We start from the raw sequence: 20,451 nt of genomic DNA, 5'->3' as shown, positions 1-20,451 counted from the left end.
ATTTTCCAAACTTTTAAGGTGCAGGGGTTTTTTTTTGCCACATAGTAAGCATGCGAAAGTTATATCTTCTAGAAAGGAATTACAGTTGTAAAAAGTCTGTGGATGGATTTACTCACTCAAAATACATATAAAAATTAGATCCATACTCGTTTTGGGTGAAGTGTCTTTCTTTTTTAACTCCATCTCTTGAAATTGCAAAATGTATGAAATTACAAGTTTTTCTTACTTTGTATTTGGGAAAAAAAATAAAATAAATATAGTGTAAATATAGTGTTAGAGAAGCCTGGTGTCTTTTTTTTTTTGCTGTGTTGGCCTGTTTCAATTCATGAATGCATATTCTATAGTTCCATTATCCCGTGGCGTTGCCATATGGCAGTTTACCATTTAACAGAACACTCAAAATATTTTTTAAATGACCAAATAAATAAATGCTAACTTACCTTATATAAAGTTTAATTTATTTCTTGTAAATAGGTGTGCCTAAATATTGAAAACGAATCAATTTTTTACAGCCCTCAGGTGACCTTCGTGGTGAATTGTATGTGATTGCAGAAAGGAAGCAATTCTGTCTCATGTGACATGGCATTTTTTTTTATGTCAAGGTTAAAAAAAAAAACCTTTTTTCCAGTTACATAAGAAAATAGTAGTTTTGTATTATTATTGCCCATCCCAAAAATTGGAGAAAAATTAATTGTTGCCACATGGCAAGACCATGCCTTAAAGGGTTAGTCTAGTCTGTAGCTAACGTCGAAAACTGAAATACACAACAAACCAATATGGCACTTAAATTTTTATTTGACCAAAAAAAAAAAAAAAAAATTATACTTTCTTTCTTACTTTCCCTATAATATCTGTATGACAGAATATATAACTAATAAACCCCACTGAGTAGTAAAATAATGACATTAATTTCCAGTCCATCTCTTAAAAGTTACAAACCCACAATCATTATCAGCGACTATCTAGAACATTACACCGACGTATGCATGAAGAGAGAACCAGCAAATCCTGATGAACTAATATACAAGGAAGAGAATTTTCATAATCAGCAGTGACGCGATTATGGTAGCGTACGCAAAATAAATTAACATTTGATCACTTGAGGCAGTTGATGAAACAGCACAAATCAACAGTGCTGAGCTGTGTGAAGGCTTGGACAGTGCAGCCTACTGAACCTCGATTTCTCGCTAAACTGAGAAAGCAGTTTATACGACTGTGTGAATCAAAAGGCCATCAGACTCGGCGGTCAATGCCATCGTTTAACTAAACGACCAACATCGCACTGCTAGTTCGAGCCGACAGACAGGATTATAACCTGAGGAGGAAAATATTCATTCATTTATTTATCTCAGGTTGTAATCCTATCGGTCGGCTCGAACACACGTACCATGTGGTCTTAAAATACGAGCTAAATGTCAAGCCGAACGCGTCGGAATGCTTTCAGGAAATGTTCAGTCAAATCCGGAGAGAAAAGACGCCACAATAAGCCTTTATCTCAATACTTCCTTTGCTGATCTCGTCTCCCAGATATACAGAAATACGGTTATGAAAACTTTTTTTTTTTTTTTTGGGAAATGTGCAAATGTCTCACAATCACATATCTTGAGCACAATATTAAAGACAAGAAGAAAAGAAAAAAAAAAAAAACCGTAAAGAAAAGTGTCAAGCTGAAGGTTGTTTTTGGAGTGAGAGTTAAGTTGATTAAGACAGACGGATCACATTTAAAAAACAAAACAAAACAAACAAACAACAGATTCGGCTCTGAATACGATAATCGACGACAGGTGGTCAAATTACTCCATCGCTATGTTGAACGGAACAATAAGCGAGCCGGGTTCGAACCAGGAATTGTCCAGAATAAATACGATTACAGCCAGGCTGACCGGTTCAACAACTGAAGGTACGTGAAAGTTCCCTTTGATCCAAACAACAATGCGAGTGTGATTGCGAGCGATGATTTGACAGAAGAAACGAACAGAAAAAGACAAAAGCGACGATGCCCGTAAGACGAGGAATAGGAGCAGGAGGAGGCCGAAATGCGACGGACCAGCGGCGGCGGATTCCACATGGCGCAAACGGCCTCGGATTAGAGTCGGGTCCGGCGAGAAGCGAGTGGTGCTTCAGTGCAAGAAGCGAATGCTCATCTTCTGCTCAACGTCAACTTTCTCCAACACCTGAAATGAAGTAAACAGACGTCACGCACCTGCACCGATAAACGAGGAATCTCTCTCACACACACACACACACACACACACACACACACACACACACAGTACAGCACTGATATACTTCGATACCAGAGTAAACAGTTTGGGTCGGAACACGAAGCAACACATTCGGCTTCGTATTATCATCATCATCATCATCAGTAGGACATCGTTTCAAGCTGATTACTTTAATAAACATACACATCACCTACGCTGTTGCCGTTGCTGTTTTCTCAGAACACACATTATCATACTCCATCCTTAAGCTGTAACTCCTTAAGGAAGTGCCTTTCATTTTAAGTGATGCTGGTGTGATGTTTCTGCTCTAGTCACACATTCATACACAGGGTTCATACAGATGCTTCAAACACTTTTTAAGCTTCCCCCGTGCCAGACAGGATATAGACAGGACATTTCAAGATATTAGAATTGTCTTTGCACCAAATCGGTGCAAAAGACAATCAATCTAACAGGACACACCCAGGTAAGAAGAAACCCGTCAGTCACGTGTTCCGGTATTTTTGCTCGACTACAAATCGGGTGGTCCGATACAAAATGTGCTATGTTGTATGGTGTCTAACGCGTCTACATGCAAATATATCTCTTCTTATATTCTTCTTTTTTTGCATCGTGGCTAGTAATTCAAATTAGCTACTAAAAGCAAACACTACTTTTATACAATAACGTAATCATAAGTGAGCTGTGATGATCCTGACACATGCCTAGTACGAATTATATCGAAATTATTTACGCCAGGTTCCATGGATTCGGTTCTACTGGCTGAGCGGCAGCCATTTTGTAATTTTTCTCTTTTCAAAGTTGCTCAACAGAGGTTGAACGGGGGAATGGTTAAACTATCCAGCAAAAACAAAATACAGGAATGGCAACAAGAGAAGCTCCTTTTAAAGTTATAACTACAACTATTAAGTATCGATTAACATCAGACTAGAGTGACAGATCTACCTTCCTCAGTTTATTCACAAACTGACATTAGAAATTTCAAAACCTTTCTAAACGGTCCTACTCTTTAGCATCTAAGCATGACTGTTCTGCTGCGTCACCTTGATGAACTCGCTGAAGGAGATGCACATGTCTCCGTTGGTATCCGCCTCCTGGATGGTCCGGTCTGCGATGCTGCCCAACTGCTCGTCGGAAATATTCACACCCACCATCATCCGCAGCACCTGAACACACACACACACACACACACACACATCAGAGCATGAAAGAGATACACTGAGCCTTGTAGCGATGTCAGATTCATCACACCAGTTACTGGGTGGATTCATGTAACCCATTCATGTGACCCCCAAAAAAATAACAGGTCATGTCTTCTTAATGCATTATTTCTGCGCAGAAGGAATAAACTTCAGGGTATTTTTTTGTAACCTCTCATACTTTTCAGAAACAGTCATCACACCCTCTAGCCTGTCCACCAATACTCGACTCGGATTGATCGGAAGGTCGATTAGTTATCTACAACTGCGGCTCTGACAGTAACTGCGGCTGTAGGTTTGAGTATTCCGACATGGTAAAGTCCTCAGGACAGGAGTTCAAACCTAAGTGATAAGAACCAACATTAAACGCAACGATAAACTGATCAAAAGTCATCGTTATATTAATAAAAGCAAACTGCTGTGGTATAAGAGGAATAAAACATTTTTGGACATGCTGTTATAAGAAAACAGTCAACTTCGGAGTGGTAACAGTAGCTCTGCTCTACATCGCCCTACCTCATCGTGGATTCATTTCCTATGATTGCATCCCCCCCCCACGTGTGTTCTCCTACATCCTTAATACCATGAGAATATTTGATTTGAGATTTGTCTGCACCGACTCTGAACCCTGTGACACCAGTGGAAAATAAGGAGTGTCCCAGCACAATCCTTCTCTTCATACACTATTTCTCTGGTGGTTTCAGCTGACAGTGAGGTGTGTCTCACAGGGGATTAGTTAAGAAACAGAGCTCACTAAGTTTCCCCGAAGAAAAGAAAAAAAAAAAGGTGAGATCTTTAAAAGACAGGGAGCATTAGGGACAAAATGTACTCACCTGGAGTAGCTCATCTCGAGAGATTTTATCATCTCGGTCCAGGTCATAGAGACGGAAGGCAACTAGAAGGGGGAAGGGGGGGGGGGGGGACGACACAAAAGAGGATAAATGATCAACAAATTAGAGCAGAGACTATCGGCTGCGTATTACAGTAAGAGAAACATCTGTGTAATCAACATTTTCCGTAACATCTCAGGCTGGTGAGATTAAACAATGATTAACAGAACTGTCCAAGAACGAATAAATACTGTTGCTGATGTTGGATATGATGTTAATCCACCATCCTGTTTGTTCCATGACAAAGTGAAGTTGATTTATCAGGATTCATAATATTTACTTGATAAAGTCTGCTCTGCTCGTCCCCAGCTGTTTTTAATTCAAAGTGCATAATGATCTACAGGACATTGTTATTGCTGGTACGTGAAAAATTGCACACAATTTATTCAACGCCTCGGAATAATAAAATAATAAACTCGTATGCGTATTCGTCTGGTCTAGACGTGTGGACGAGCTTTTCGGAGATTAGCTCCGAGGCGTCAAGGACCGTCACGGCGACGGCAGACTCACACTGCAGTTTGTTGGTCCTGCTGTTGAGCGGCTCGACGTTCGGGTCTTTGTTCTTCTCGTTGTCTTCGATGGGCCGGAAGTGCGCCAGCGTCCGCATGAATCCTCGGAAGTTCACCTGATCCTCTCTAAACAAAACGTCCACAGAGGCAGACATGAGCAGCTCGCAGCGATCGTAAAGGAGATCATCCGGCTGAGCTTAGAACAGTCTTTATATTTCTAAACAAGAGGTAAGCGGTGACATGCTCCGTTTCTACGATTAACACGTGTGTAATGTTTATTTTAATAGCTTACACGCCCAGCCTTAACTTCTCGAAGAAAACCACTCATGCCTGAAGAATGAAGTAAAAACATGAGCATGCTTTATATTAGAGCCAGCACCTAGAATTACCCCGCCTACGTGCCAGTCTCTCTAGGAACATAATGAGACAGTCTCTAAAACGCTGGCTCAAACATGACTGTGGTACGAAACTAAAACAAAAACCTACAGAGTGGGGGGAGAGAGAGAGAGAGAGAGAGAGAGAGAGAGAGAGAGAGAGAGAGAGAGAGAACATGATGCATTAATAAAGAAAGTCATTTTGTCAGTGGTGTCTGAGATGTGTTTCATAACAACGCTGCAATGTTCCTGTGTGCAGTCTGAAAGAGGATGGATATTACGCCATACACGCGCACACACACACACAGTACTATAGTGGTGACACTTCAGAAATTTTTCACGGAGCTTTAAGCGCCCTCCAAGGCCACAACCCAACATGCGTCACTAAACCAGTTAAAGGGTTTATAAATATTAACATTAGATATCTGAATTCGCCTGAAGCGCGATATTGATCTGATACACGCAGCCTCTTAGTAACCAAGACAATGCTCAGCAAACATCTGTTGCTGATACGCGGCTTCTCATAAGATGATTTTCATCCTGTGTTCGTGTGACGTGTATAAACACACACACAAATCATTTATATCACTATATTTTCGTCATGAGCGTTACGATACAGTTACTCTAAGAATATCAGCCCTGTACTCACCCCTCTGGGAAGAAGGCATTAATGATCCGATCACCAAGAGGGTTGATGGCCAGCTCTGGAATTCTTTGGAAGTCTTCACGGCTGAACGAGAAAATACATAAATAAGTGAACAAGCAAGTAAATAAATAAATAAATAAATAAATAAAAATGGTGCCTTATTTCAGACATTTTTTTTGTGTCGAACACATAATTTACGGCATTATAATAATGACACTATCGGAAGTAAAGCTCTCCGATGAAGTCTTCACACGGGAAAATCTTCGGGACGTTCAGGAAGTTTGGCGCTTCGCTTCTTCTCGCAGAGTTCATTGTGGTCTCATTAACCTCAAGCGAGAAAGAGAGAGTAGCGAGGGAACGACTGTTCATAGCGGTTATATAACGGAAGTGATAATACGTGATGATAACTCGTTTCCCCGTGTTAAACGCAACTATAAATGGAGAAATAAATAACATTTTTCAAACTGGCAAATGGTTTTGTATATGAGGAACCAAACACTGCTGATACTTGACCTTTGGAGCATAACAGTAACATTGTTGATTGTTTCCTTCGAACATTATTTTTATATATCGTAATCGTTTTTTTGTGCATCAATTTATTATATATATAAATATCTTAAAACGTTTAATTACACTTCAACCTAGCCGAGAGAAAGCACCTTTTCCCTGCAGTTTGTCCTGCGAGATCTTCAGATAACGTCCGGGTAAGAATGACCGTGTGCTTGCTCAAAGTATATTTTCACGCACAACCCAGTCTCATGTTGTGCCAACTAACCACCGACCAAGACACCTTCGACTCACACGAGCGAGTGACAACGTAACGTAAATGTCCTGACCCAAGGACACACGAGCTTTGTATTCTGTGTACTATTGAAACAATCTCAGTGCTACACAAACAGGTCTGTCAGAGTATTTTCACTGTCAATAAAGTCCTATGCATTCTAATACACTGGCCACACAGAACCATCGTGCTGTGATTAACACGTGAAAAAAAATGAACTCGGACTGTTTCAAGTGTAAACTGAAGAAAGAAAAAAAAAAACCCCTCCGGATATTGCACTATTATATCAAATTGTTCGTTTCAGAGGAGCTGTTTGAGATCCTAGAGGATATGGAGTCTCTCATATGTCTCTTTGTATATTTTTCTGGCAACGAGCTTCAGGACGAAGCTTGATCACAATCTGATCTGGACAAAAAACGTGTAATAAAAGGACGGGATCGCAATTCCTTTCTCGATGCAGGTGCAAGCTTCAAAATAGTTTTAAAAACGCCTGGCTGTAGCGAGTTGTTCTTAGCGAATGTTTATATAAATGAACCGAATATAAACTTCCCACTAAACAAACGCAGACTATATGAACGAAGGGCACGAGGGAGTCGTGGCTACTCTCAAACCTCGCCAGTCACACGTTACACGTCCAGCTCATTTATTATCAACTCCGATTTTCACCCTCGAGTGGTATGCGAGTCACTCTCGGCAGAAGAAAAGTCCACCACAAACGATTGTTTACCTTTCGACTTCGGGAGAACGCTCTGTTCTTGTACTCGGCACTCTAATAGCACTGGCAGTTATTTTGCTCAGGATTTCTGCGAAAGAAGTACAAACGTGCTGCGAACCCCCAATCGCAGACGAGCCATCTCTCACACATATCCGCTGGGAAGGTGTAGCTGCCATGCTCTCATTATCTAACAGTAATGTTAGAATTGAATAATAAATACACACAGATTTGTTAGTTAGAAAATGAATCATGAGTGAGCGAGGGAGATTCGTGATCTCAATTCTAAGGCAATTATAAATGTAAAGCTAGTAAACTATCCGACTGGTCTATGTACTTTTCTCTCTGCTGTTCTCCTACAAAGGCAAGGCATTAAAAGTGTCTTTGCTCAGATTACACAAAAACGTGCCCGAGATAAAAGGATGAACCACACCACGTACAGAGGTCAGCCATCAGCATGACTCAGCGCTCCCGAGAGAGTAGAAACGACACCCACTTCTCCTCCCCCACCCCCACCACCAAAAGACTTTTCTTGAGAAACGGCTGTAACTCAGAGACTGTCTCACAATTCATTTACAATTTAGAGTCATTCATTTCACAGCCATTTTGACACAAAGGGGCAGAATCCAACCCAGCCCAAGTGTAAAGATACGGAAAGATTAACCCGAGCAGGAAAGAAACGCTCGCACGATGTTCCTTCCCATATCGTTTATCTCATACAACAGCTAACCACAGTTTACAGTTTATAGACACGGTTAAAAGTGAGCCATTTTGAAGCTGAGAAAAGAGCGAAACGCAATCAGATGCATCGCACGAACAACATCGCATCGCACGCAGCCAATACAACTATTACAACGTCCTGAATAAGAAAGAAAGAAACCAATGGTGTGCTGAGCAACAGACACCGAATGGGTCGGCTAAGGAAAACCACAACAGCTGATCGCAATAGAAACGTTGTCAAGAAAAACACCAAAACAACAGTCAGTGACACGGCAGAGCTGTAATTTATCTCTCAAATGTCTAGCTTTTGAACGTTTAGCTGTGTTTTCCCATAACAGGAAAGGAAAGCTCTCTGAAGTGTTACTCTGAGACACCGCACATGAACTGGAGGTCCTTAATCGCATCCATAACACTGGAATTGCTCGATAGGTTAAAGCCCAAAAATGTTCGAAGCAAAACAAGAGATTTGAGACGTAGGCTTGAGAAGTATCTACGAAAATAAAATAAAATAAATACAAATGTAGGCTATATACACAACATTTACTTCAAGGTCACGTTTCTGAAAAAGAGAGCACATGTAGACAGATTACACCACAGATACACACACACACACTCTCTCTCTCTCTCTCTCTCTCTCTCTCTGAGGGTGTGTCTACATCGACATTGCGCTCCAAAGACGTAGCGTTGATAATTATATATTTACTGACCAGACAATGGGTGCGTGTTTTGAAGTAACAGTCGCGTCAAAACTGAGCACAGATTTCAATAATAATACAGCAATAATATGTGATACAATTTACTGTTACTGATTCCACATGTTTCACAAAGGTCGCTAAACTTGAACCTTTTTTTTTTTTTTTTTTAAACTTCCTCTTAACAACCCAGTCGCCCTCTGATTGCCCTCTAGACGGATCCAATCCAAGCATACGGGTGAACAGTCGAGAGTTCAGTAAACCCGACCAAAAGCCTGGCGGCCAAGTAAAAGCACCAATGTGTTCGCCTTGGCTAAAGGGCAAATCGTAACGGTCTTAACGTGCTCATTAACGTGTCAGACATACCGGTTAACTCAAACCGCATCACAGCACCCTGTCACTGATTGATCGCTTGTTACAACACGCCCCACCGGTCTTCCCACCGGGGGGCGGGGTTGTTAGGCATATTAGCAAGTGTCTATCGTTTACTGATTTATTGACACGTGAGACTGGTGCTTTTTGCCAAGAACCGTGACTAAGAACCGCCTACATTCGCACAAAACTCTCCAGAACAGCTGCCCCGTTGTTCAAGATTATGAAGCTTGTGGCCAGAAAAGGGTACGAAAATATACAGACAAGACTGAGAAGACGATTCAAACTTTATCATGAGTACTAGAAACAACACTGATATCATCACTTCTTCCTCTCGTTTCTTGGTCCGTGATGCCTGTCAGCGTACAGTTTTTATCCGTGAGTGTGCGTGTGTGTACCTGAGAGCACCGTTCTCGCCCTTGTCCAGGCTGTGGAATCGGCTGTAGAGGCGAGTGATCTGACTGTGCGAGACTGAAACAGACACAGATATCATAATCATCATCATCATCAAACTTAAAGCCATAAACCATGGCTGCATGATAATTATTATTATTATATTCGATTATTTTTTCGCTCCACGGTACATTTTATTGTTTTATAAGCCTATGTTGCTTCGTGTGTGTGAATAAATAATTAAATCTAAGTTTTTTTTTTAAAGTTTGAAGTACCCAGTGGAAAAATAACGACACTGATTGACCGAGAGTAGACATGTTGTGACTCAGGTTGCGTTACGGTACACTCTTTACCCCGGGATTAGTCTGGTCTGTCCTGTTCTTATATGTTTCACCGCTGAGACATAACGCTGCTTAATGTGGGCGAAACAGCACGGTGTTTAGGATTGTGTAAAGCTAACTGGGATTAATAAAACCCACAATGACACAGTTATGGACTGGTTACTGGGATCAGGTGCATATCGTGTGACGTATTGCTGTGAGATACATCATGCACCCCTATGGAGATAGAGAACAGGTGAGAAGCAGCAGTCATGTGTGTGTGTGTGTGTGTGTATGAGAGTGAGTAAGCGAGAGAGTAATGCTGAAACAAAAAGACAGTGGTGTGAAGATCACAGGGTTAAAAAAGCCAACCTGGAACAAACAAGGGAAGAAGTTACCAGGCTGGAGATCTGTGTAATGCTAGCTCAACGCAAGTTCAAACCGTAGATCCAGAGATCGCTCACGTTAAAATTGCTCAGGTTTAGGCTTGGGATTAAAACATCTACCAAATGTAAACGCTCTGGCTTTGAGACCTAATACGTAAATGTGCTAACAACCATCTTAAAACGCTGGTCGTAGGTCAAGACGATATAGACTAGGATTAGAGATGGTTAACAAGTCTATAAAAAAAAATCATTAAAAAAAAAAACAAAAAACGGTGGTGTGGATGTCGGCGAAAACGTATCGGATCCTTAACAACCGGCAAAGATTTGAATTGTATTCAAGAAAGAAATGTATTTTTGGAACTGGAAATGTTTTCCTGAGTGATTTTTGTGTGAAATGGCTCCGTTAGAAAATAGACACATTTTCAAGTGTCTTAATAGTTTTTAAACGGAAACGATATCAATGTTTGGCCGATAAAGGGTTTCGGTTCCGCTATCGGAAAAGACAGCGCGATATCTCCGGTTACGCTCGATATGCATGACATAAGCACGAACCTGAAGGCTTTCACGATATACGCGTGATCATCACACGACAAATCCCATACGTACTCGTACGTTCGGCAGACTCGCTGTTTTGACCTTGCTTGTTTGTTGAAGAGCTCGTGTCACATGACCATAACATACAAAAGCCATACCCGTCCTAGGAACTCGACGACTTCCCCAAAACCCCTGGAAGCGTTGCGTCTCAGACGAGCTCATCTATATATAGATATAGCTTTCTTTTTGTAGAAACGAGACATTTTTTTTTTTCCAACATAGAGTTACAATACATTACCCGGTGTTATTTCTACTGGTCATTGTATAGAAAGGGAAATACGTCAGACACGTTCACCCACGATCCTTAAAAACGTCCTGGACGAATTCGGAAATCCCAGAAATACTCCAGTAATCATTATGTGGTAAAAACTAATCCAGTCTGAATAGGGCTTTAGCGGTTCAGTCGGTTATACCAGTGGTCCGTGAACAACAAATGAATGCCGCAGGTCCATGAAATGTTTTTAACCCATTATTATAATTATTTAAAGTTATATGGAGTATTGAGCTCTTATAGTTTTATTTTGAGTGCTCAATGAAATGTAATGTTTTTTTTAACAACTACTAAGTTCAAAGAAACTTGTCCAGCCTATAAGCTGTGTATTGTAGTAATGTCATTTTTTTGTGGAAAGTTCTGGAACATAGGCTAGAAAACCTTTGTCTAAGTAAATGCTGTACGTTAAATAAAGTCTGTGGAATTTATTTCACAGTTAAACCAACAAGTTTTCAGAGTAACACTACTGTCAACACACTCATTTCTATGTTGTAATAGACGTTTTATTTTTATTTAGTGTGTAAAAATGTGTTAAAAGTCAACACTGAGTGTTGTGTAGCCTGTTAGCATTAGCTCTAGGCTTTCCCTAACTGTGTGTAGGACTCATTAAGGGTAAAGTTAGTGATCTTTAGCCGTCAACTTACAGCCAGTTTCCTTTTTAATCTCCTCGATGTCCTCCTCTCGGAGTAGGGACGATGCTCTGGACCCCATGTCTCTTCTCTGTCTTGTGCTGTCCGCTAACTCAACTATCCTGCTTAGCCGGCTAAGCTGACGGTTTCACACAGCCACTGAATAGCTCACTAACTTAAAAAAACCAAAACAAAACAAAACAAGACACACACGACGTGATATATTTACCCCGGGTATCCACGCTAAAGATTTCCCAAATACTTCTATCAACACTCTCGGGCTGGTTCTTTTATGACAAACGTTTTACACACACACACCCCGAAAAGCTAATTCTGCTAACTAACCAACACCTTAAGAGACTCTAGATACTGTGTTCCACTGTACCAAAACGAGTCGGATTTTCTGTGACATCACCCGCCTTCTTAGATCTGATTGGCTGAGGTTGCTCTAACCCAGTTTTCCATTGGATAGTTCACAAGTCAGTCATGGCCACGTCGCGACTACGCCCCACAGAAAGGCTGACTCAAACAGTGCGCTACGTAGTGTACGCTATATAGTGCACTCGTTTAAGGAATAGCGCGCAATTTGGGAGTCGGCTGGAAGATTTAGCAACTTTGCTAGCTGATTGACAAACACAATCAGGGTTTTATATGACTTTTTGTTTCGAGGACGAGCTTACTGAAGTGTTTTCCCTTGTGTTGAAGTAGTAATAATACCACAGGCCCTTCAAAACACACACACACGCGCACAAAGTTGCAATAGTCAATGTCAATTTATTATTTTTTTACTTATACAAATAACCTGGAACCATCTAGCACTTTTTTACTGATATAAATCAAAGTGATATATATATTAAAACCCCCCAATTATTTAAGCAATGTCCTCAGCATATGTGTGTTAATTGGCTGAAAACACTATTGGGAAAGTTTGGATGATTAGATTTTATATTTAGAGTTTATATTTTATAGACATGCTAGATCCTGGGGGCGGAGTTTCCTGAGCACAGGTTAAAATAGGAGGTGGGCTCAATTAGAGACCTAGTCTTGAACAAATCTTACCTAATGCAACTTCTGAAAATAGTGTTTTTAAAGTTTAGGAATAACAATCTCCAATAAATGAACAAAACAGTATTATACATTATACACAATAAACCCGTACAACAGCGGACGTTTGTGGAGTTTAAAATGGACATTTTGTAGTAATTTTCACAATTTAAAATATAAAGATAGTAAGTACACCCCTATATTCAAATCCATACACTTTCAAATGCATAAAATTAGAATCAGGCGTTAAAGATTGGTTGGCGGTGATCGGAACCTGCTTAGAGAGTGCAGGTGGAACCGATCTTATTTATACCCCTCTCATATCTAGTGTCTGGTGTTCCCTTTGTTAATGAGGTGTGTGGTGTCTTCGTGCCAAGATCTAAAGAGTTCTGTAAGGCCTTCAGAAAAAAAAGGTTGTGGATGCCTATGAGTCTGGGAAGGAATTTAAAAATTATTTGAAATACATCATTCCAATGTAAGGAAAATCATCTAAAAGTGGTGCAGATATCAAACGACTGTCAGTTTGTCCAGGACGGGCCGTCCAAGTAAATTCAGCCCAAGAGCAGACTGTCTGATGCAAAAAGAAAATTTCATCACAGGATATGCTAGTAAGTCTTGCAACTGTTGGTATCAAAGTGCATGCTTCTACAATCAGAAAGTGATTGCACAAATTTGAGCAACATGGGAGATGTGCCAGGAAAAAGCCTTTTGCAAGATTACTAATTGCCAATGAACATATAGGCAAAGACCAGGCCTTTTGGAATAATGTGCTCTGGACAGACGAATCAAAGATAGAGCTGTTTGGCCACAGTAACAGTAGAAATGTTTGGTGCTGACTAAAGACAGCTTTTCAGGAGAAGCACCTCATACCAACTGTGAAGCACGGAGGTGGAAATGTTATGGTTTGGGGTTGCTTCGCTGCCTCAGGGATCTGGACAATGTAATATCTGAAAAGTATTGATTATTCTCTGCATGTGACACCAATCTCTCGCATTCTTCATATGTCTGGGCTATGGGGTAGACGGAAGCCCTTTCTCACAAAAACATCCGAGCTCAACTAAATCACCCAAAACCATGTGGCAAAATTTGTGATCTGATGAGACCAATTCCAAAAGGTATAATAATTCCATAATTCCAAAGCATGTTTGGTGCGAAAAAATTTTAAAAATGTAAAAAGCACATCACCAAAAGAACACCATACCCACGGTGAAGCATGGTGGTGGAAGCATCATGCTTTAGATCTGCTTTTCTTCAGCCAGAACTGGGACTTTATCAAGGTGGAGGGAATCACGAATAGCTACAAATACCAGTCGATATTAGTGCAAAACCTTCAGGTGTCTGCTAGTAAAAAAAAAAAATACTGTGGGGTGACCTGTACACCGGAGATGCCCTCGCAATTTGATGGTTCTAGAATGTTTTTGCAAGAAAGAGTGGGAAAATATATCCAAGTGTAGATGTGTCAGGTTGATAGACTCTTACCCAAAAAGAGTGAGTGGTGTCATAAAATCAAAAGGTGCTTCAAGAGGTTATTAAATTATATTTTTTTCCCTAAAAAACTTTCTGATTGTTGTTCTCTTTATTTGTATACTTTGCAATTGCACATTAATGGTGAGAAAACATCTGACGTGATTTAGCTTGGTTTAAATTTTTTTACATCACAAAAACCTGCCATTTTAACAGGGGTGTGTAGACTCAATACCCATTGTATGTACTCTTGGTGTGGTAATATTTTGAAACACTCTTTATTAACCAGCTGCGGTTTTGCATGTTGCCGGTATGGATGTTATTTCTGTGATTAACTCTGGCTGCGGGTTCGAGTTAAACTAAGGCTCCTTCATAATCCTGGTTAAATACTGATGCTGGTTAAATATCCAGCATGCCACAATGGAGCTCACATAGGACAAACATCTGGAGTAAATCCAAAACCATCACCCCTGATCAAACACCAACCTCACAGTCATTACTCTAATGACCACACTTACACACAAACGCAGGATTTCGGGAGCGCTATATTACATTGAATATAGCAACTGAGAATGAATAAGCTGAGTTGTGAGTGGTTGAAATTTAAGCACTGAAGTGAAGTATCTAATTTGATCTCTCTCACGCTCACACACATAAAAATAAACTTCCACCAGTGTCAGTTATATAAGTAACCTCCACCACATGTTTATAAATATAGTACTTTTCCATTTTTATTTTAATACTCTTAGTAATGTCGTATCTACCAGAACAGACTTTTTTTTAGCCTAAATCTCAGCAGGACACGACACCCAGAGGAGGTGATGGTTTTGTGGCTTCTTAATCATCCCATCTCCGAGAACTTGTCCTCAGCCTGAGATCTTGGACTGGTTCAGTAGAGTTCACTGGAGTTGAGAAGGCATTGTCATCTGCAGTGAATAGAATTGCATATAGAAGAACATTAAAAGTATGGATCTCCTGCTAAGAAAGTCTGATCTACTGAAAGAATGATAAGATCTTCTAACCCCTTCATCTCTCAAGGTCTGTTGGTGAATCCAAACTACAGTCCTTATTCCTTATTAGTCACCCTTTGTGGGTCACGGTGGATTCGGAGACTCCCTCCAAAATTGTTGGAGAAGCTTCTCCTCACAGAAAACCTCCATATTTTGTTACTATAGAAACAAATAGCACCTTAATATAAACTTCTGGCAGCCAGAACTACTACTGTTATAGACAATTACTATGAATCGAGAATTCAACAGCAATGTGGTATAAATTCGTGTGACTCACAGTGCATCACTAAATTAGAATGATTGCTTACATCCTGAAACGTTATCATCTTAAATAAAAAATAAATGAAAAAAAAAAGATCCCTGAATGTATTGTAGGTATTTTTTCCCCTCCACACTTTTTTTTTTAATAAACTGTGTGACAATGCAAGCCTTCAGTTTAAGCACTGTGATGAATGGCTCCAACGATGGAGAAGAAAAGACTTTCTGTACAATTCCCAGCAGGCCATCAAGTCTGTGTGTGTGTGTGATGTCTAAATCACAGACTTGACATTAGCGAAGATGGCACCATGGGGGTGGGTGCCACTGGTGCGTGTTTAGGAATGTTAACTCGGCCGTAACCTTTTCAAGCGATGTACGTGTACGTCTCTTCGACTTTTCCATGAATCATGGCCAGAATCCAAGTATGGGTCAGAGCACCGGCAGACGAGGTTAACAAATAAATCCATAACATCTAGTCAGACACAAAGCCCGGGGCAATTCAGTGTTAGAAATGCAACTTGGACAATAATTAAACCAGTGTTTCCAGGTTGTACTGTTTATAACACACAAACAGCCCTTGTGGCATTGTACTTTCTTGCGCATGCTGGAATGAATTTTACCCTCCAATAACACCTTCTCATTCTTGTATAAGAGCTGTAATACTATAAATTAATGCTGTTATACTGGCTGTCTGGAGATTTCCCACGTTCCCATCATGTCCATCTTGGTTTCCTTCCGGGTTCTCTATTTTCAAGGTGGATTTAGCTACTCCAAATGATCCCTGATGAACTGGTGTCCAATTCCAAATAGTTTTGGGCAAGAAATGACCAACGCATTGAGTATCAAGGCCAATCTTTAAGGCTTAGCAGCCTTAAGCGAAATACTTGATCTATACATGAATGCAACCTTAAACTGTGCGTGTACTGCTTTACGCTTGTAACTACTGCCCTCATGTGATTCCAAAATATAAAGGAAGTCGTCACGGGTATGTAAAATACCATAAACGGGTATAGAACAAGCATCTGTGGCTTAGTATGGCAGGCCGAAAATGCAAGACAAGAGACAAGGGTTTCAGAGGTCTTGTGGAATCCATGCCTCGAAGGGTCAGAGCTGTTTTGGTGGCACAACATGATATTAAGCGGGTGGTTTTAATGTTAATGTCTGGTCGGTGTATGTGAGAGAAACTAATATGCAGCTTGTTTTTAGTGGGTTCTTTGGGAACCCAGTCCTGATGCACACCTCCCAAATCCCAAAAGGATTCTTTGGTTTGTAGAACCCTAGAACAGAAAGCTTTATTTTTCAGAAGCATTACCAAGTAGAATTCCTTTAGCTATAACTCTTTACCATCCAAAGAACCCACGAGGATCGTACCAAAGAAAGTTTTTTCTTCTTTAATTCATTAAACCGCACAATTTAATGACAGATCATACTGAAGTCTGAATTGAGGACTGCTGATACAATATATTGTCGTGTGTTTGATCTCCACGTCACTAGAGGGAGCCACATTCCACGACTGTGATCTAGAAGGAATTGAGGAATTCAGTACTTAATGATCATGTCAGTGTTAATACTATTGTATATATATATATATCATTTTAATAACAGTGTGATTTTTTTGTTCAGATATACACTCCTCACATAAACTAATTGCTATAAACTGATTTAACTGATATCTTCCCTGAATATCATTTAAGTGTGTGTGTGTGTATGTGTGTGTGTGTGTGTGTCTTTAAGTGAAATAGCAGACTGAGCCCAACATTACAGTCAGATCCAAAGAGGCCTTTGAAGTGGCGTCCATCCCTCCGTCTTTCTTTCATTCTTCGCCAACTACCTTTGAGGTTGAGCTCATTAAAAATCACACACACCCACTTCATTTTACCACAACCACACAAATCTACACACAGATGCATGATGGAATCACCTCAGTCTGTCATCAAGCGAACTCTGTAGTGACTGACTGGATGTGAAGCCAAAACTGTACAAGCACAACACACACACATGTACACACATGGACACGTTATACACTTAAAGTAGTAGGACTGTCCCACCCCCACCCCCCAACCCCCCACCCCTTTTTTTTTTTTTTTTTTTTTTTTAAATCGGATTAGTATGTTAATATTTTATACAGTGCTCAATTCATTTTCCTACACGTTAACCCTCTACGGCATGAATTATTACATTTACATTCAAAAAAGTTTTCTGGATTTTTATTACTTTAATTAGTTAGTTCAAGTATCAAGTTAGTTGGTAATTTGTTGCCGTATGGCAACAGCGTGCAATGGTGGAAAGTATCATACGTTCAAAAATAACGCAAAATGTATGAGAGTACAATTCTAATTACTGCATTTTCCAGACTTTAAAACTAGACTTTTTACAGTTGTAAAAAGTATGTGGCTGGATTCACTGATTCAAAATACATATAAAAATTAGATCCAAACATGTTTTGGGTGAAGTAACTTTTTAACTGTGTCCCTTGAAAGAATCTCCAGTTACATCAGGAAAATAGTACTGCATTATTGCCTGTCAAAAATAAACTGAAGATTAATTGTTGCCATATGGCAACACCATGCAGTGAGGGGTTAAACAATTCACATGAATACACACAAAGGTTAGCATTCACACACGTTCTGAGAGCTTCATTAGTATGAGATCCCAATTCAATCACCTTGTTTAGATTTGTGTAAATTCTTACTTTATCCTGCTTAGTGGATCAGGAACTTATCCCCGGATCACTGGGCGTGAGACGGGAATAATCCCTGGATGGGATGTCAGTCTACTGCAATCTACTGCACACACCACACTTTCATACACCCATACATTCACCTAGGTGAAATTTAGTTAAGTTAATTCGCTAAATATAGGCAATTCACTAAGAGACATCTTCTGGAAGGTGGAAGGAAATCACTGTGTAGTCACTAAGATGAGTTATAAGTTATACTGGATGTTTTTAATCCATTTTAAAACCATATCTCGCCAAAAATCCAAATAGAAGTCCAGAGCAAAAAGGACTTGCAGCATAAACTGCGTATACTTGCATTATTTCTGTTTATCTCTGCGCTGAACAGCCTGCTTTACTCACTGGGCTGACTAATGGAGGCCACGACATTGGAAATTAACTCACATCACACCAGGTCAGAAAAGAAAAGCTCTGCTGCTATTGATTCCTGGCTCTGCAGCCTACAGGCGCTGCAGATAGCTCTCTTTAATAGCTCTTGGCCCATCGTTAGTTCAAGATTCTGGCATTAAGCAGCATGGTAAAAGCTTATATGCTCAGATATTCAGACTGCTTTAACCATTAATAACACACGCAGGCTTTAATAATACAGAATAGTTGATGGTTTTCCATCTCTCTCGTTCTCTCTCTCTCTGACGTTCTGTGTCTCATGTTGTGTTTAATCTATTCTTTGATTATTTCTGTGTCCGTTTTTTTTGAAACGTTGACATTTGGTTAGCCGTAAGAATGATTTAAAATATCTTTTAGAAACTGTTTGAACTTCAGTAGAAAAAAGTTAGTCAAGGTATTAAAAAGTCTGTATGTATCAGAAATGTTCACCTTGTCCCTAAGCCTGAGCTTTGTGAAAAGTGTGTACAAATTTGAACGACATGTTCAATCAGTTCTGTTTGACTTCATATGAAAAACCTAACCTTATCCTTAACCTTCAGATATTTCCATACTATCCCCCCCCCCACAAATCCGCAAGCGTGAGAGGATCGTCAGTGAAATCCATCCAACACAACTTTGACTCCTTTCCTTTTTTTTTTATCCCATCCCATTTAATGTAACTTTTTAAACAACCTCATACAAAGTCAATCCACAGATATGCCTCTTGAAACGCACATTATACTGTAGAAGAAAGTTTTGCTAGACAGCTTAAAGCATTTATTTTTATTTGCGTTCCATTAAGCGATTTTTGTTCGTAAATGAATCTTTAATTAAATACGCTAATGACCCGACCGTCCTCTTGCTCATCAGCGATGGAGACTCTCTGCCTACAAAATAAACCCACACTTGACTTTACTGCATGGCGTGCTCATAATTTCCTCCAGGCCAGCGTTTCAAAATCGGCTCATGAGCCAACCCACAGCAACCAAATCTTCTTCCTTTCCTAAACCCCCACTGAGTGTAAGAGAATGAGTAGAAAGAAACAATGTCTGTAACCTCAACCTTATGATCAGCTGATTCAAAAGCGGTTATCTTTAAATTTTAAAAAAAATCCCCTACAACCTAGTCTTGACCTTTTCTTTTATTGTAGAATAACTGAGTCATTTTGTTAAATTTATTTTTGTATTCTTTAACTTATAGTATAACTACTGAAATCTGTTCATGGACTCCTGGGTGGCACAACAATAAAGCTTTCTCTATATCATCAAGAGATCACGAGTTCAAATTCCCCTGTCAATAAGGGCAAAACCAGCCAATCAGGATGTTTGTGAGCTCACGTATGAGGAAGAGGGCAGATAGCGCTCTGTTACGATGTCCTGTGATGCAGCATGAACAACAGTTCAAAAACTGGCCTCGTGTGTCTCGGAGGAAGCACGTGTTAACCTTCAGCCTCCCTAGTTAGTAGTTGTAGTGTGATAAGGGAGAGCTGGCTGGTCGGTGGGAATTGGCCAAGACCAAAATGGGGGCCTATCCTGGGAACACTGGGAGCAAAGCAGGAATACAAACATAACAGGAAACCATCTACACCCACACATACACATGTAGACATTCATTCCCACCTAGGGACAATTTAGCCAATCCACCTTACTGGCATGTTTTTCAGAGGTTGGAGGAAACTGGAGAACCCAAAGGAAACCCACACACATCACAGCCCAAACCCTAGACCCTGCAACACCAACACTACCTGCTGTGTGGCCATGCTGATCCTTAAAACATGCGATCTAACATTGTATTTACGTTCATAACAAGGCAAACCTATATTACTGTAAACGTATTTGCTCATCTTCAGTATCCACTTT

General features: G+C 40.1%; 1 protein-coding gene across 1 annotated transcript; it reads right to left on the bottom strand.

Moving 5' to 3' along the window:
• Window positions 1-775: 775 nt before the first annotated feature.
• On the bottom strand, window positions 776-12,094 carry chp1 (calcineurin-like EF-hand protein 1). Its single transcript, XM_053620397.1, has 7 exons — window positions 11,729-12,094; window positions 9,519-9,591; window positions 5,847-5,927; window positions 4,825-4,949; window positions 4,258-4,319; window positions 3,269-3,391; window positions 776-2,174 (listed from the first exon to the last, which is right to left on the bottom strand). The coding sequence occupies exons 1-7, from the start codon at window positions 11,793-11,795 to the stop codon at window positions 2,121-2,123; spliced, it is 585 nt and encodes a 194-aa protein (XP_053476372.1). The 5' UTR covers window positions 11,796-12,094; the 3' UTR covers window positions 776-2,120.
• Between the last annotated feature and the right edge of the window lie 8,357 nt (window positions 12,095-20,451).

This window comes from Ictalurus furcatus, chromosome 3 (assembly GCF_023375685.1).
Source record: "Ictalurus furcatus strain D&B chromosome 3, Billie_1.0, whole genome shotgun sequence".
NCBI lineage: Eukaryota > Metazoa > Chordata > Actinopteri > Siluriformes > Ictaluridae > Ictalurus > Ictalurus furcatus.
Note: the sequence above shows the minus strand (reverse complement) of the source record. Positions and strands in the feature narration are given on the sequence as shown.